The 15,125-nt window shown below is 38.5% G+C and overlaps 1 protein-coding gene across 1 annotated transcript in view; it reads left to right on the top strand.

Annotated features, from left to right (window-relative positions):
• The window catches only part of LOC135101064 (peroxidasin-like), a 90,375-nt gene that overhangs the window by 54,165 nt on the left and 21,085 nt on the right, over nucleotides 1-15,125 (top strand). Inside the window, exons 5-14 of the mRNA XM_064004637.1 lie at nucleotides 934-1,005; nucleotides 1,502-1,573; nucleotides 2,771-2,842; nucleotides 6,357-6,428; nucleotides 6,596-6,762; nucleotides 7,945-8,059; nucleotides 9,007-9,212; nucleotides 11,208-11,368; nucleotides 11,506-11,626; nucleotides 12,844-13,005. Of these exons, the coding sequence (XP_063860707.1) occupies nucleotides 934-1,005; nucleotides 1,502-1,573; nucleotides 2,771-2,842; nucleotides 6,357-6,428; nucleotides 6,596-6,762; nucleotides 7,945-8,059; nucleotides 9,007-9,212; nucleotides 11,208-11,368; nucleotides 11,506-11,626; nucleotides 12,844-13,005 (1,220 nt within the window). The remainder of the gene's footprint in view (nucleotides 1-933; nucleotides 1,006-1,501; nucleotides 1,574-2,770; nucleotides 2,843-6,356; nucleotides 6,429-6,595; nucleotides 6,763-7,944; nucleotides 8,060-9,006; nucleotides 9,213-11,207; nucleotides 11,369-11,505; nucleotides 11,627-12,843; nucleotides 13,006-15,125) is intronic.

Here is a 15,125-nt window from a genome sequence, read left to right as displayed (position 1 = left end):
CTATGATTTGCGGGGGACAGTCAAGTGGCATCTCAAAGAGGTTCTTCTTGTACGAATATTCAGTACTTTTTTTTAAGAGTGGGTATGCGAGTCAACTTTCATAATCATCGCGGAAAGGGTTAGAGAGCCACGGAGAGCCGCGTCCCTATCTACCTTATGGGGACCTGCGGGAGAATAATCACCTGCCCTGCGTCACCCTCTCACCGCTCGCCCTTCTCCTTCTTCACCCTCCCAGCACGACAACCGTCACCCTCGCCTCTGTGCCCGGACAGGCTTCCGCTACTCCTCTGATACTGTCTGGTTGGTGACGCGGCGCTCGGGTACCCTCACCGCAGCGACCTGACCTCCTTGCCCACAGAACACTAAGGAAACGAATACTAAATGCCCCCCGGAAGGCTTTATGGCTCATGGGAAGGTTTGTGTGAATGGATGGTTGGTTGGCGTGCGACTTTATGCCTCGTGAACGGATCGAAATGGAAAACAGGAAGGTATAATAAATAGTGATGTTTGTGAGGCGTTATTTGACCTGCCATTTCTCAGAGCATAACGGAAAGAAATGCCTGGATTGCTTGAATTTTCGTTATTTGATGTTATTTAGAGCACTTGACAATCTTTTTCTATGTGCTAGGAAGACCAGCCGAGGAGAAAAAAAAATCAGTAAATGAGCTCACTCGCAGTCCCGCTTCCAAAAAAAGAGACAGAACCAAGGAAGGTGGCCAAGTTAGCTATACCATTCATGCATATCGTTACCAAAGACGAATGTTAATATTGCGTCATTATACCCTGTGTGTGTGTGTGTGTGTGTGTGTGTGTGTGTGTGTGTGTGTGTCCAGTACCCTTTTTTCCTAAATTGTATGTAGCTTTCATTAATGTTTAGACTATTTTACTATTCTTCATGACCTTTCTTGATCAGTCCCTCCCTCCCTCCTTCAGGCTGCTCAACAACAACCACATCACGCGGCTCCAGAACACGACCTTCACCGGCCTCGAGTCCCTCCGTTACCTGTGAGTATTGACAGCAAACGCTCCTGCACCCTCCCCACGCCTTGGATCTCCCCTGTTGTCTTCCCTCCACTCCTCCCTCTCGGTTCTCAGCCACGTCGCACTCCTCTTCCTCCACTCTGCCCTCAGCACTGCCTTTCCCAACTGTTTGATCCCATCGTCCCTTAGCCCTTCCCTCTCACGTAATCTTAGCATTTTCTCCCCCACATTCCATAATTTGTTCAGAATGGTGCCTCCATTTTCCACTTCAAGAAATCCGTAGTGTCCCTCTGATTGTTTCGAATTCAAGGTCACTCACCACATGTACAAGTTATTGCATATTCATCCGTCTCTCTCTCTCTCTCTCTCTCTCTCTCTCTCTCTCTCTCTCTCTCTCTCTCTCTCTCTCTCTCTCTCTCTCTCTCTCTCTCTCTCTCTCTCTCTCTCTTCCCTGGGACACGTGACACACTCCACTGACTAGTCTTCCCTTACTACAAGTCTGTCTTCCTTTCCCTTGCAGGTATTTATACAAGAACAGGATACGAATTATAGAGAAGGGAGTGTTCAAGAACCTCAGCAATTTAGAACAGCTGTAAGTACAATCGTTGTGACTAGTACTATTCATTTAATATTTATATATACTGTGTGTGTGTGTGTGTGTGTGTGTGTATGTATATATATATATATATATATATATATATATATATATATATATATATATATATATATATATATATATATATATATATATATATATATATATATATACAGGGTGTCCCATAAGTTTCCATACATAGAAAAAATTATAAAAAATATAGAAAAAACATTTTTATTTATATAAAATGCTCTACATGACTGCCTTTGTGTTGAAAACACATTTCAATGCGTGTCCTCCACTGAAGAACACGTTCAAAGGCTGAAGAACACGTTCAAACACATGTATTTATGCTTGTAATGGCGTTCGTGATACCATATGTATGGAAACTTATGGGGTACCTTGTATATATATATATATATATATATATATATATATATATATATATATATATATATATATATATATATATATATATATATATATATATATATATATATATATATATATATATATTATTGATTACAATAAATGTTCATTCTTTTGTTTCACTCATTTCTGTTTTATCGTTAATTTAGAAGTCTGCATTTCTTTGACCAACTTGAAATAATTAAAAAAATAAATAAATACTCCAACCAATTTTCATTTACAGCAGCGTTTATGAGCTCAGCAATTCGGCCTCGCGTCAGTAATACTCCACTTCTACGGAACATTAACATGTCTGCATAACGTGCTCGACTGCCAGGTCTAGGGTCTTTGAACGCTGGGTTTCGTAAAAACCTTAAACTACAGTGAGCACCTTGCCATTTACTTTGAAAACTAAGAGACAAACCACGGTCGATGAGAGATAACATAAATCAGTATTTCCACTTCTATTAGACATAGGAAATGAAAACACTAAAAAATTGAACTATCTATCAGGCGTGAGCCGCGTCAGTGAGAAAACTTTCTTATTCCTGATGACCTGAACAAATTCAGCGACGTCAGCCTTATGGATTCTCTTCGCCCCCTCAAGAAGCAGAATGACACACACACACACGCACACACACACACACACACACACACACACACACACATGGTTGGTCAAATTGCCTGCACCTGCGTCGCGTGACCCAGACACTACCTCCACCACCACCACCACGGCAACACTCCCTGCCCTCTCCCTTCACTCTGCACACTCCCGTGTCATTTCAGATACCTTCATTTCAACGACCTTGCAACATTCGAGGCCGACACCTTCTCCAATCTGACCAGTCTTCAGCGGTTGTGAGTACTCGTGCCCGTGTCTCCTGAACTCACGGTGGAGCGTTCCTCGGTCTCTTCATCTGCTGCGTGGTGCGAGAATCACGCCCCACTTGTTCCAATACATTAATTGACTTTAATCAAGGACTACCAATTAAGCTTTCCATGTGGCGTTTGCATAGATTTCCAAACCACGCAGCAAAGCGGAGATGTTTTAAGTTAAGGTTGATGGACGGGAAGAGAGTGGCTGACCTAATATGTATCTGCCTGTTTTGCAGATACCTTCATTTCAACAAGATTGTCAAATTACCAACCGATGTATTCTCCAGTTTGAATAGGTTACAAAGGCTGTAAGTAAAAGACCAACGTGAAATCATAGTGGATGACATTAATTAATAGCACGTCACCAGTTCAGTCTCTCATAATGACTTGACTTGGAATGGTCCAACACTATAGTTCTATTTTTTTTTTTTTTTTTTTTGCTCTCTCTCTCTCTCTCTCCCCTCGTAGCTCTACAGTAGCGGTTGTTGTAAATAGTCTCTTATTTCGTGGTTATTTGAGGTCTTTTGTATAAACTGTAAAAAAGTCCTCTTTTTTTTTCTCTCCTTTTTTCTACCTTTTACTTAGTATTATTTACTTCACGTGCATGGTAGCAGCTTGTCCCGGGAGCTACGGTTCTTGTAACAAAGAGAGGGCGTTGACCCACCGTGTAGTCAGATATGCATTGATCTCTATGATTTCCACTTTTCCCTAAAATAATAAAAGGAATTCTTAGTAAATAATTTCTATATGACTTATGGAAAGCAGTGTAGTATCTATATGTATATTTAAGAATATTTTTATTATAGTTATTAGCTGTAGTGTAAGCATTATGAGCACAACCCATATACGAGCACTTTAAACTCATTTTTCTTGTAGGCATGTATCTTTCTTGACTACTTTCTGTCATGAATTACACCTCCATGCTTTGAATGGCCTCCCTTGATTCAGTATTTCATTAAACTCTCCCATATGAAACCAAAGTCATATTTAGATCAATTAACTTTATTCTTGAATTTTAACAAGTATATATTGAAGGTAAAAGTAAATGTTTTAAGAATCAGACTCATAACTTAGAATTAATAAGTAGCTGAAGTTTGGGAAAATCACGTCTGAAGAATATTATATGCTTTTGAGAATCTGGACACTTTTAGCATACTACTTGGTATTTGTTTACATTGATTTTATATCGAGATAAAGAATGTTAGTTTGTGACACAGTTGTTTATCAGTCTTCCAGATAATTGCTTTCACAGCAGCGTATCCCTTCACCTTGTCCCCACCACGTACAGGACTATATATCTAATTACACGTCTTGGCGTCTATCTCGACTTTTCTTTCTTTTTTTTTCTTTTTTTTCTTTTTTGTATGCTCTTGTGGAAGTTATCAGGAGTTTTAAGTTTGTCTTCATGATTCTAGTGACATTTTAACAATCCACGTTGTTAATGAGAAAAAACACTCACGAGAACGTGACTGTTAATTTCTGTGGCCTTTGTAAATACATAGTCCTTGAGAGAAGAAAGTATTTCAAAACACGAGCACTACCACTGCAGCATTTTGGTAATGACGGGTCATTATTAGTCACCATCACAAATCAGGGATCTTTGTTGATAGCAGTTTGATGTTTTCCATCATTAATAATAATAATAGTAATAATAATAATAATAATAATAATAATAATAATAATAATAATAATAATAATAATAATAAGTTTATTGTCATTAGGCAGTTACAATTTACATATCTATAAGATATGAATAGAGGAAAAAAAGCAATATGACAAAGAGGACTAGATACTGGAGGGTATATGTGTCCTACCAAACTCCTTAGAAAAAAAAAATCACAAAAACAAATAATGGTGTTATGCACCATTATTGTATATAGAGAAACAACACTACATATCTGTGTAGGCTATTTCATGGAATACAAATAATTCAGTTTGCATTATTGCACTATTTTACAGATTTTGAATTATTGTTGTGTTTCTTCTTTTTGTGTCTGATAAACAATACATGGGTATTCATTCAACTTTGTCATTTCCACTGTGATCACCTACACTGTGGCCATTACTACTCAGTATGTCAGATTTTGTGACCTCTTGTTTAACCATAATTTGTTGCATAGTGCTGACTCAGGTTGACTCAGACTGACTCAGGTCCTTGGTTCGGATTACAGTGAAAAAAAAGTCCAGGTTGTGAGTAAATATTTGAGTTACAAATAATGTGTATGTGCTTGTATCGTCATTTTTGTTCAATACGAGTAAAACTACAAATAACATTACGAATAAATACTTGCAGCAACTCACCCAACCGTGACTGCTGGTTCTGTTATTATGAACGTGAAGTTCGGGAGGTTTAGCATTTGCAGCGACATCTCCCTTATGTGGTCTTGTTTCAGATATCAAGCACCTGTTTAAACAAGGAAAGGACTCTAGTCGCCTTTGCTTTTTACCAGGTGGCAGGCGGTAAACAGATATGTCAGACCACTCTTGCCCTCACTAAGCTTATTAGGAAAATTTGTTTTACACTTCATAAAATACTATGTTAATTTATTTTTATATTAATATTTTTGGGACATGGAATTGATTTATAAGTAGGTATGATTTCCATTATTTTTTATAGGAAAATTTGTTTCGGGTTATGAGGTTTTCAGGTTACGAGTGGCCTTATGCATGGAATAATTAAACTGTACCACTGTAATTTCCTATTTCCCTATAATTTGCTGTGATAAAAGTTCTTCCAATAGACCGGCAGTGCTACTGTGTTTCTTGCTTTGATTTTGGAGACTTAAATTTTTTTAATCCAATCAATATTGGAGTTTTGTGAGGCATATCAAAATAAATTTCATATTCTCTACTGTAGATATACTGTAAAAAAAAAAAACGCACCCCATTTACTTTTCGTTATTGTACTATTGTTTTTATTTTTATTATTTTTTATTTTTAAATTAATATATCTAAACGGCACTGAAACATCTCAGTAACCATCATTGTGGCAAACACATTTCGTTCAAGGTAAGCAGTCTTTCAGCAGGTAAAACTATTACTGTGATTGAGAGCTGTGTAAACCTCTGCACTTAGCAACACAAATGCGAATGTCATCAACAATCAGCACTTAAAAGAAATGTGATCTGAGTCTGGAGAGAAATCTACATATGCATTCCAAAGATACTGAAGGTGCCAATGAGTGTGTCCTATGGCAGAGACTCACATAAATGTTGGAAAACAATATACTAAGTTCCATATTTCAGAGACCTTAACAGAAGCTACATGGTTTTGCAATGTGAGACTGTTCATGTTGAATTTCCGTCCGTCTTGGCGTTTATGTGCAATCTCGGATTTTCTTTATATATATATATATATATATATATATATATATATATATATATATATATATATATATATATATATATATATATATATATATATATATATATATATATAGCAGCAGTGTTTACTTGCTTAGGTAAGATGGCGGATGTTGACTTTACTGAAATTTCAGATTTTTGCACAACAATCGTCTTCAAAGAGTACCAAGAGGTGCATTCTCCAGCCTTCACGCCCTCAGGCGACTGTGAGTATTTCTGTTTTGTATACATTAAAAGATAAGTCAATAATAATAAAAAAAAAAAAAAATGAAATGCACAGATCCTTGCAGCACGCACAGTAGTATAAAGGTCCTTGGAGGCCGCCAGACCTGCCATACAGCTGTATCTAAACTTTCTTCTCAATGGGCCACAGGCGGTTGGACTCCAATGCACTGGTGTGTGACTGCCGGCTGATGTGGTTGGCCCAGATGGTGAAGGAGAAGCAGCACACCACACAGGTCGCCGCTACTTGCCACTTTCCATCAGAACTCCAGGGGAAGAGCCTCACCTCGCTCACAGACTCAGAGTTCCAGTGTCGAGGTGAGTTCTGAGTGGAGCAGACACAGGCTTCTTGTGTGATTATTTGTAGGATATATTTTCTAACCAATACATTTCATTTCACAATCCTTTCAGTTATGGTGGTCCAGTGATAATTCTTTTAGTGAAAATAATCATTAAGAAGCTTGAGTCTGTGGTGTGTGGAATTTTTAGTCTTTGAAAGTTTTAATAGCAATAGGTCAGTGCATAAAAGAAAAATTTTCTCTAGTAACTATATTGCACACTATTTTTTTTTTTCTTAAACTTTCACAATTGACCATTTTTTACACTAGAATAGTAATAGTGTATCATGTTGGAAACATCCTCCATTGCTAGCAGCTGAGAACAGTGAGCCCCACAGAAGCCTCTCTTCCAGCCCTCCTAGTGACCAAGCCATCTCAATCTCCATTCTGTGTGCCTTTGCCTCCTCAAACATTTCCATGTCGTGGGACTTGTGCAATCTTCAGTCCCAATTCTGTTGTATAGAATGAAAGTTCCAGAATCTAATCTGGAAACTGTGCATCTCATCTCAAGCTATAACAGCCTCTATGAAGTCAGGCATTCTGGGTCATCTCTGGTAGTTTTTCTCACCTCCTCTACTGCTGATTCTGTACAGGGGCCTTGTCTTTCCATGTATGGAGTATGCTACCCATGGAAAGGGGATTCCACTCACTCTGCACTGCTAAAATAGAGTGGAATCAAAAGCATTTTGTCTATCAACTACCCTCCTCCAACTGACTGTCTTCAGCCTCTCTCTTCACTGCTATGTTGCATCTCTTGCTATTTTCTATCGCTATTTTTGTGTTTACTGCTCTTGTTATCTTGTTAACTGTATGCCTCCCCTTCTCCTGCAGCCTCACTGCACAAGACCTTTTTCTTTCTCTCACTCCTATACTGTCCACCTTCCAAATGTAAATCACTCTTCATTTTTCTTCATCCCTTTCACTGGTAAACTCTGGAACTCCTTACTTGCTTCTATATTTCCACATTCTTATGAGTTGAATTCCTTCTAGAGGGAGGTCTGAAGACACTTCTTGATTTACTCTTCTTCAGGGACTGTTACTTCAGAGGGCCTCTTTTTATATATAGATTTTGTTGCTCTTGGCCAGTGCTCCTCTTACAAGAACCAAAGGAAAAAAAAAAAAGAATCATCCATAATTCAACTATTTATCCCATCCATCCCAGGAACACCCCTCATCAAGGAAGGTCCAGCAGATGTGGAGGTCAAATTTGGTAGCACTGCTTACTTCACCTGCAAGGTTGAGGGTGAACCATTCCCTGAGGTGGTCTGGTTTCACAAGTGAGTAATGGAATGTTTTTACTTCAAATGAGCATGATATTGAATCTCTGGAGAATTGTTCTTTTTTACTTTATCTCATTTTTGTCAGTAGAGCACATATTATACATCATTCTCTATCATAGTCATATGTTTTAGGTTTTTGAAGCCAAGGCAGCATTTATGAATTCACATCTGGTCTCAGTTCATCCTAATCGTACACAGCCTCCCTTAGTTCCTTAATAGAAACCCCCTCTTGCATCTGATGCTCCCTTCATACAATTCAGCCATCCCACTCTTAAACCTCTTACATGAAATTCTATTATCTTCTGTATCAATCACTTTTTTCATGATAATAATGGGAATAATCATAATAGTGAAAATAATAATAATAATAATAATAATAATAACAATAATAATAATAATAATAATAATAATAGACTATGTAAGGAATAGGTAAATAGTGTGAAGGAGGCCTGAAAGGGAAGAGGATTGACACTGGAGCATTGTAGAATAATTGTGTGTGACAAGTGAATGGAAGGTTGTTGTGAGTGTGTGAGGAATGATGCCGTCCTGCTACCTCTGGTGGAGATGCCCCACATCAATAGTCTCACACAGGTTTAGGGTGATCAGGTATGGTGGGGGAGGGTACTTGTTAGGAAAGAGCCTTGTTCTGGACCAAACTGTCCAAACTGTGGCTGATCCCCAAAGTGACAGCAAAGGTACCTTCTCTTCTCTGTTGATGGCTAAGGGGCTTAGAGAGTGGTGGAAATAATTGTGAATGTGATAGTTGTGTGCCTTGTCTTGGCCTTTCATTTTTTTGGGGGAGGAGACAACCTAGGTATATGTATGTACATAATAATGATAATAATGATAGTAACATTAATATAATAGATATGTTTTGATTATAGTATTGTTGTAGCTATCTGTGTTTTTATTACAATTAACTGATCTTGACTCTTATCATACAGCAATGAGGTGATCAGTGACAAATCAAGGCACAGTGTTCTGAATGATGGAACACTGATGATTGAGAACGCTCAGGATGACGACTTTGGCTACTACGAGTGCATGGCCATCAACCACATGGGTGAGGTGAAGTCTCGCAAGGCCAAGATGGCACCTGAAGAGCAGCAAGATGAAGCACATGATGAGGCTGGTAATTCTCTTGAGGCTGGTAATTCTCTTCCATATTTACTGTTTGTTCACACTGACAGATTAAACACATATTACTACTATATAGGTAAAAAAGGAGATTTGTGTCGTGTGAAAGCTAAAATAACTGTCCAACTTCAACCAGAGAAAGATACGTAATAGTTCTAACATGTGGAAGAAAGGTAGGAAAGTTAGAGTGAAGATAATGACTAAATCTGGAATGAAAGAAACAAAATTTGGGTAAGAAAGGCTGAAAAAAAATAATGTGTGCAGTTAAAAAGGGAAACTGAGGACCATCCCTGACATAAGTTGGAGCTTTGTATGCTACAACTGGATGCACACACACACACACACACACACACACACACACACACACACACACACACACACACACACACACACACACACACACACACACACACACACACACACACACACACACACACACAGTTTTTATTTGGTTTTAGTTAGTTTATTGACCACAGTTTTCACAGATTTTCCCAAACATCATTATTGGTATGAACACTAAAATAAAATATCTAAAAAGATAAATAAATTCTAGCATGAAAGCCATGGGTATATACAGAAACAATCTGATAAAGCTTTTAAAAAGAACAGTGAAAAATAAAACTATATAAAAACTAGAAAGAATGATGCATAAAAAAACAACTAGAAAGTGTAAAACAGCAAATGATCATTCAAAAGCAATGCATGTATATTCCTAAAAGGACAATAAGAAAATACAGTAAAAAGTAACTTAAAACAAAACAAGCAAGCTTCTTAACAAAGTGGGTCCAGCCTATGTATGATAATTATAATTGTAATATTTAGCACTTGGCTCATTTTCATATTTATTAGTAGGTTTCTAAAATTTCATGAATCACTGCATATTACAACAGGGGCTAGACTTCCATGAAACAAATTGGTTAATGTTGTAAATCTATAAGCTTGTTGAGTGTGTAGGTGATGTTCTGCAATTTGTGCCTCCACCTGCACCAGCCTGCATACAAACACATGCTTGTGTAGTGACAACCGACCGCAACCTCACCTGTTCCAATGACCTGTCTCACGACCTAAATTATGGCTGCATACATGAAAATGTATGAATGATTTTTTATGATTCTCACTTATTGTATGCCAAACATTGTAAATACTGTGAACATTGAAGTTTAGTTCAGAATAAGTTTTTCATACAGATGAGTCGCTGTTCCTCAGACTTGATGCTATATTTTTGTTTGTCATCCCATAAGTCCCTCATGTCAGTCATTACACACTGATGTATGAGTTTGTATGTTACTAAATTACTGTTCAGAAAAATTAACAGATCCTCTTCCATGTGTGATCTATCCTGCCACATCTTGCAGAAAAATCTACATTGTTTATTAAGGACAAATTGCAGATGAATTGGATAGCCAGCCTCTGTATAGCAGATTGCATTACAAGTAGATCTGACCCCCAACAACTCCTTGAGACACCAATGATATTAACTTATTATTGGTTTTAGGTTAGCAGTCAGCCAGGACTTGCAACCATAGAGTAGTACCGACATGAGCGCTGTGTCCAATACCCGTCTTTTGACAATAAGAGGGATATCATTGTTTTTTCTTATAAAAGGTATGAAATTCAGTACATGTGGGATCTTAGATGTTACATGCACCTGGACAGTGGATGAGGTGGAACTATTAACAGTGTAAAGCAATCCCAGATCAATTTATTTATTGCACCAGTCAACCTGGGGTTCCCAGCTCCAGGTTTCCAGCACATATCCATGTTTTGTTTATATTAGAAGAAGAGAGACTCTGGCATCAGAAAAGACAGGCCTGAATGTCTTCAGCTTGGCAAAGAATCAAATCTTGGATCTCTTGGTTGTTAACTGAGCCTGCTAACCATTGTGCTTTTACACTGCAATTTTGGCATACAGATCATAACATACTGATATATTAATATAAAATCTTAACTTGATATGTGTTGGCAAATGCTTATGGTGGTGATATATTCAACTTATTTTTCACATTAGTTACAGGTCCAGCAAAGCCACGTTTTCTTCGTTTGCCAAGTAATGTCAATGTGACAGAAGGTGACACTGTGGAATTACACTGTGAGGCTTCAGGGATGCCAAAGCCTGATATTGTTTGGAACAAAAACAATGAGCCAATTGTGCTGGGTCCAAGAATTCAGGTTAGAATGATTCAACTTTTCTTTGAATTTAATTTGCCTTAACATGAATAATAAATATCTGCTGCCTTTTTTTTCTTTTTTTTTTTTGAGATGTGATATTGGCTGTAACCAGCTGATGACTTGACTTCTTACCTCAGGTGTCCAACCAAGGTTCACTCTCCATCTCAATAACTGAACGGGAAGATGCTGGGAACTACAGATGTACTGTTGCTAATTTCCTGGGGAGGATTGCTGCCACTGCCACACTCAGGGTGTTTGGTAAATATATTTGAAAGTTGTAACCAGCATTCATTTATGGATTTGTTAAGACTTCATATTTAGAATGCCTGTGAATGTGTACAGAAATCCTTATCTCACCTACTTCTCTTTAAGGGGATATCAGTTACCTAGTTAAAGAGAGAGATAGAGATTCATCTAGATCATGTCCAGTGAGCTGATCAGATCAGTCAGGTGTGGGAAAGTGGATGGGTATATTATGGTGTAACCAAAGAAAAATTAGTCTTACTATCAGGTTCTGATGTGAAGAGACCGAAACACTAGCACATATAACCCTCATTTACCATAAGTGTGATTAGTGAACATCTGTCCTCTGCTCTCCCTTAGAGTCTTGTGAGCTGGCATTTATTTTAAGACTAAGTGAATTTTTATGGGGTGTGTGAATTTGTGTGTGCTTGGATAGCCCCATTGGCATGAATTTTGTTAAGGGAAGAAAAAGGGACCAATGCTTGTGGTACCAAAAAACTACTTAGGCATCACAGAGACACCCCTTGCATAAATCTATGGGCCCATAAAAACTCTTCATGTCTTACAAGAGGAGGCCTGTAGATTCCATTTAAATTTTAGTTGTTTTCTGAGGGCTGGTTTCAGGTATGAGTGATACAAGCAACCATTTTGGGCTCCCTTTGTTCTTTGTGTACCACAAATACATTTGTTGTTGTTTGTGATGACTACTAATTTATCACAATATTTTTTACAACATAGTTTGAAATATATATATATATATTTTTTTATGGAAATGACAACAAAATTTTATCAGCTCATCTTTTTGTATTAATTTGTATTTTGTGTAACTGCTATTAATATTGATAACCAGTTTAATTGTAAAGCTTTCATAAGTTAAGCTGTTCCATTGAGAAAGGCAAAGCAGGTGAAAATACATTAGGGAACATTAAGATATGATCCTGCTTAGAGCTTTTAGAATCCTAGAATTATTCACTGTTCCTAGTGGTAGTTACAAAGAGAGGCTACATATAGGAAAGGACACAAATGTTGAAGAGGAAAGATGAAGAGTATTGCTTCTCATAAAAACATGGATATGGGGAGTGAACTATTAGATGACAAAGGTGAGAAATGTACATCAAGTAAAGGAGAATTGGACAGTGATAGATAAGAACATCACGCACACACTATGATGGCACGTCGCATATGGGACAAAGCAGGTTATATAAACTGTCTGAAAAAATATATAATTTCAGTTCCACCCAGGTTGACAGTGGAACCGGATGACAAGTATGTCAGCCCAGGATCCAACGTGCAGTTCACATGTGAGGCTGATGGTGTTCCTCAGCCCATTATCACCTGGTACAAAGATGGCCAGACCATTTTTCCTTTTGGCGGCTACACACTCTCCCTGCATGGTGAGTCCTTTGTTAAAGAGCATGTTTTTTGCATGATTCAAAACTGGTCGTGCAGTTTTTTTTTTTTTTTTTTTATGTAGGAAGGACACTGGCCAAGGGCAACAAAAATCTAATAAAAAAAAATACCCACTGAAATGCCAGTCCCATAAAAGGGTCAAAGCAGTGGTCAAAAATTGATGAATAAGTGTCTTGAAACCTCCCTCTTGAAGGAATTCAAGTCATAGGAAGGTGGAAATACAGAAGCAGGCAGGGAGTTCCAGAGTTTACCAGAGAAAGGGATGAATGATTGAGAATACTGGTTAACTCTTGCATTAGAGAGGTGGACAGAATAGGGGTGAGAGAAAGAAGAAAGTCTTGTGCAGCGAGGCCGCAGAAGGAGGGGAGGCATGCAGTTAGCAAGATCAGAAGAGCAGTTAGCATGAAAATAGCGGTAGAAGACAGCTAGATATGCAACATTGCGGCGGTGAGAGAGAGGCTGAAGACAGTCAGTTAGAGGAGAGGAGTTGATGAGACGAAAAGCTTTTGATTCCACCCTGTCTAGAAGAGCAGTATGAGTGGAACCCCTCCAGACATGTGAAGCATACTCCATACATGGACAGATAAGGCCCTTGTACAGAGTTAGCAGCTGGGGGGGTGAGAAAAACTGGCGGAGACGTCTCAGAACACCTAACTTCATAGAAGCTGTTTTAGCTAGAGATGAGATGTGAAGTTTCCAGTTCAGATTATAAGTAAAGGACAGACCGAGGATGTTCAGTGTAGAAGAGGGGGACAGTTGAGTGTCATTGAAGAAGAGGGGATAGTTGTCTGGAAGGTTGTGTCGAGTTGATAGATGGAGGAATTGAGTTTTTGAGGCATTGAACAATACCAGGTTTGCTCTGCCCCAATCAGAAATTTTAGAAAGATCAGAAGTTAGGCGTTCTGTGGCTTCCCTGCATGATATGTTTACCTCCTGAAGGGTTGGTCGTCTATGAAAAGACGTGGAAAAGTGCAGGGTGTTATCATCAGCGTAGGAGTGGATAGGACAAGAGGTTTGGTTTAGAAGATCATTAATGAATAATAAGAAGAGAGTGGGTGACGGGACAGAACCCTGAGGAACACCACTGTTAATAGATTTAGGAGAAGAACAGTGACCGTTTACCACAGCAGCAATAGAACGGTCAGAAAGGAAACTTGAGATGAAGTTACAGAGAGAATAGAAACCGTAGGAGGGTAGTTTGGAAATCAAAGCTTTGTGCCAGACTCTATCAAAAGCTTTTGATATGTCCAAGGCAACAGCAAAAGTTTCACCAAAATCTCTAAAAGAGGATGACCAAGACTCAGTAAGGAAAGCCAGAAGATCACCAGTAGAGCGGCCTTGACGGAACCCATGCTGGCGATCAGATAGAAGGTTGTGAAGTGATAGATGTTTAAGAATCTTCCTGTTGAGGATAGATTCAAAAACTTTAGATAGGCAGGAAATTAAAGCAATAGGACGGTAGTTTGAGGGATTAGAACGGTCACCCTTTTTAGGAACAGGTTGAATGTAGGCAAACTTCCAGCAAGAAGGAAAGGTAGATGTTGACAGACAGAGCTGAAAGAGTTTGACTAGGCAAGGTGCAAGCACGGAGGCACAGTTTCGGAGAACAATAGAAGGGACCCCATCAGGTCCATAAGTCTTCCGAGGGTTTAGGCTAGCGAGGGCATGGAAAACATCATTGCGAAGAATTTTAATAGGTGGCATGAAGTAGTCAGAGGGTGGAGGAGAGGAAGGAACAAGCCCAGAATCGTCCAAGGTAGAGTTTTTAGCAAAGGTTTGAGCAAAGAGTTCAGCTTTAGAAATAGATGTGATAGCAGTGGTGCCTACTGGTTGAAATAGAGGAGGGAAAGAAGAAGAAGCAAAGTTATTGGAGATATTTTTGGCTAGATGCCAGAAATCACGAGGGGAGTTAGATCTTGAAAGGTTTTGACATTTTCTGTTAATGAAGGAGTTTTTGGCTAGTTGGAGAACAGACTTGGCATGGTTCCGGGCAGAAATATAAAGTGCATGAGATTCTGGTGATGGAAGGCTTAAGTACCTTTTGTGGGCCATCTCTCTATCATGTATAGCACGAGAACAAGCTGTGTTAAACCAAGGTTTAGAA

The sequence above is a fragment of the Scylla paramamosain genome, chromosome 6, assembly GCF_035594125.1.
Source record: "Scylla paramamosain isolate STU-SP2022 chromosome 6, ASM3559412v1, whole genome shotgun sequence".
NCBI classification, from domain to species: Eukaryota; Metazoa; Arthropoda; class Malacostraca; order Decapoda; family Portunidae; genus Scylla; species Scylla paramamosain.
The sequence above is the reverse complement of the archived record's forward strand: the minus strand, read 5'-3'. Positions and strand labels throughout refer to the sequence as shown.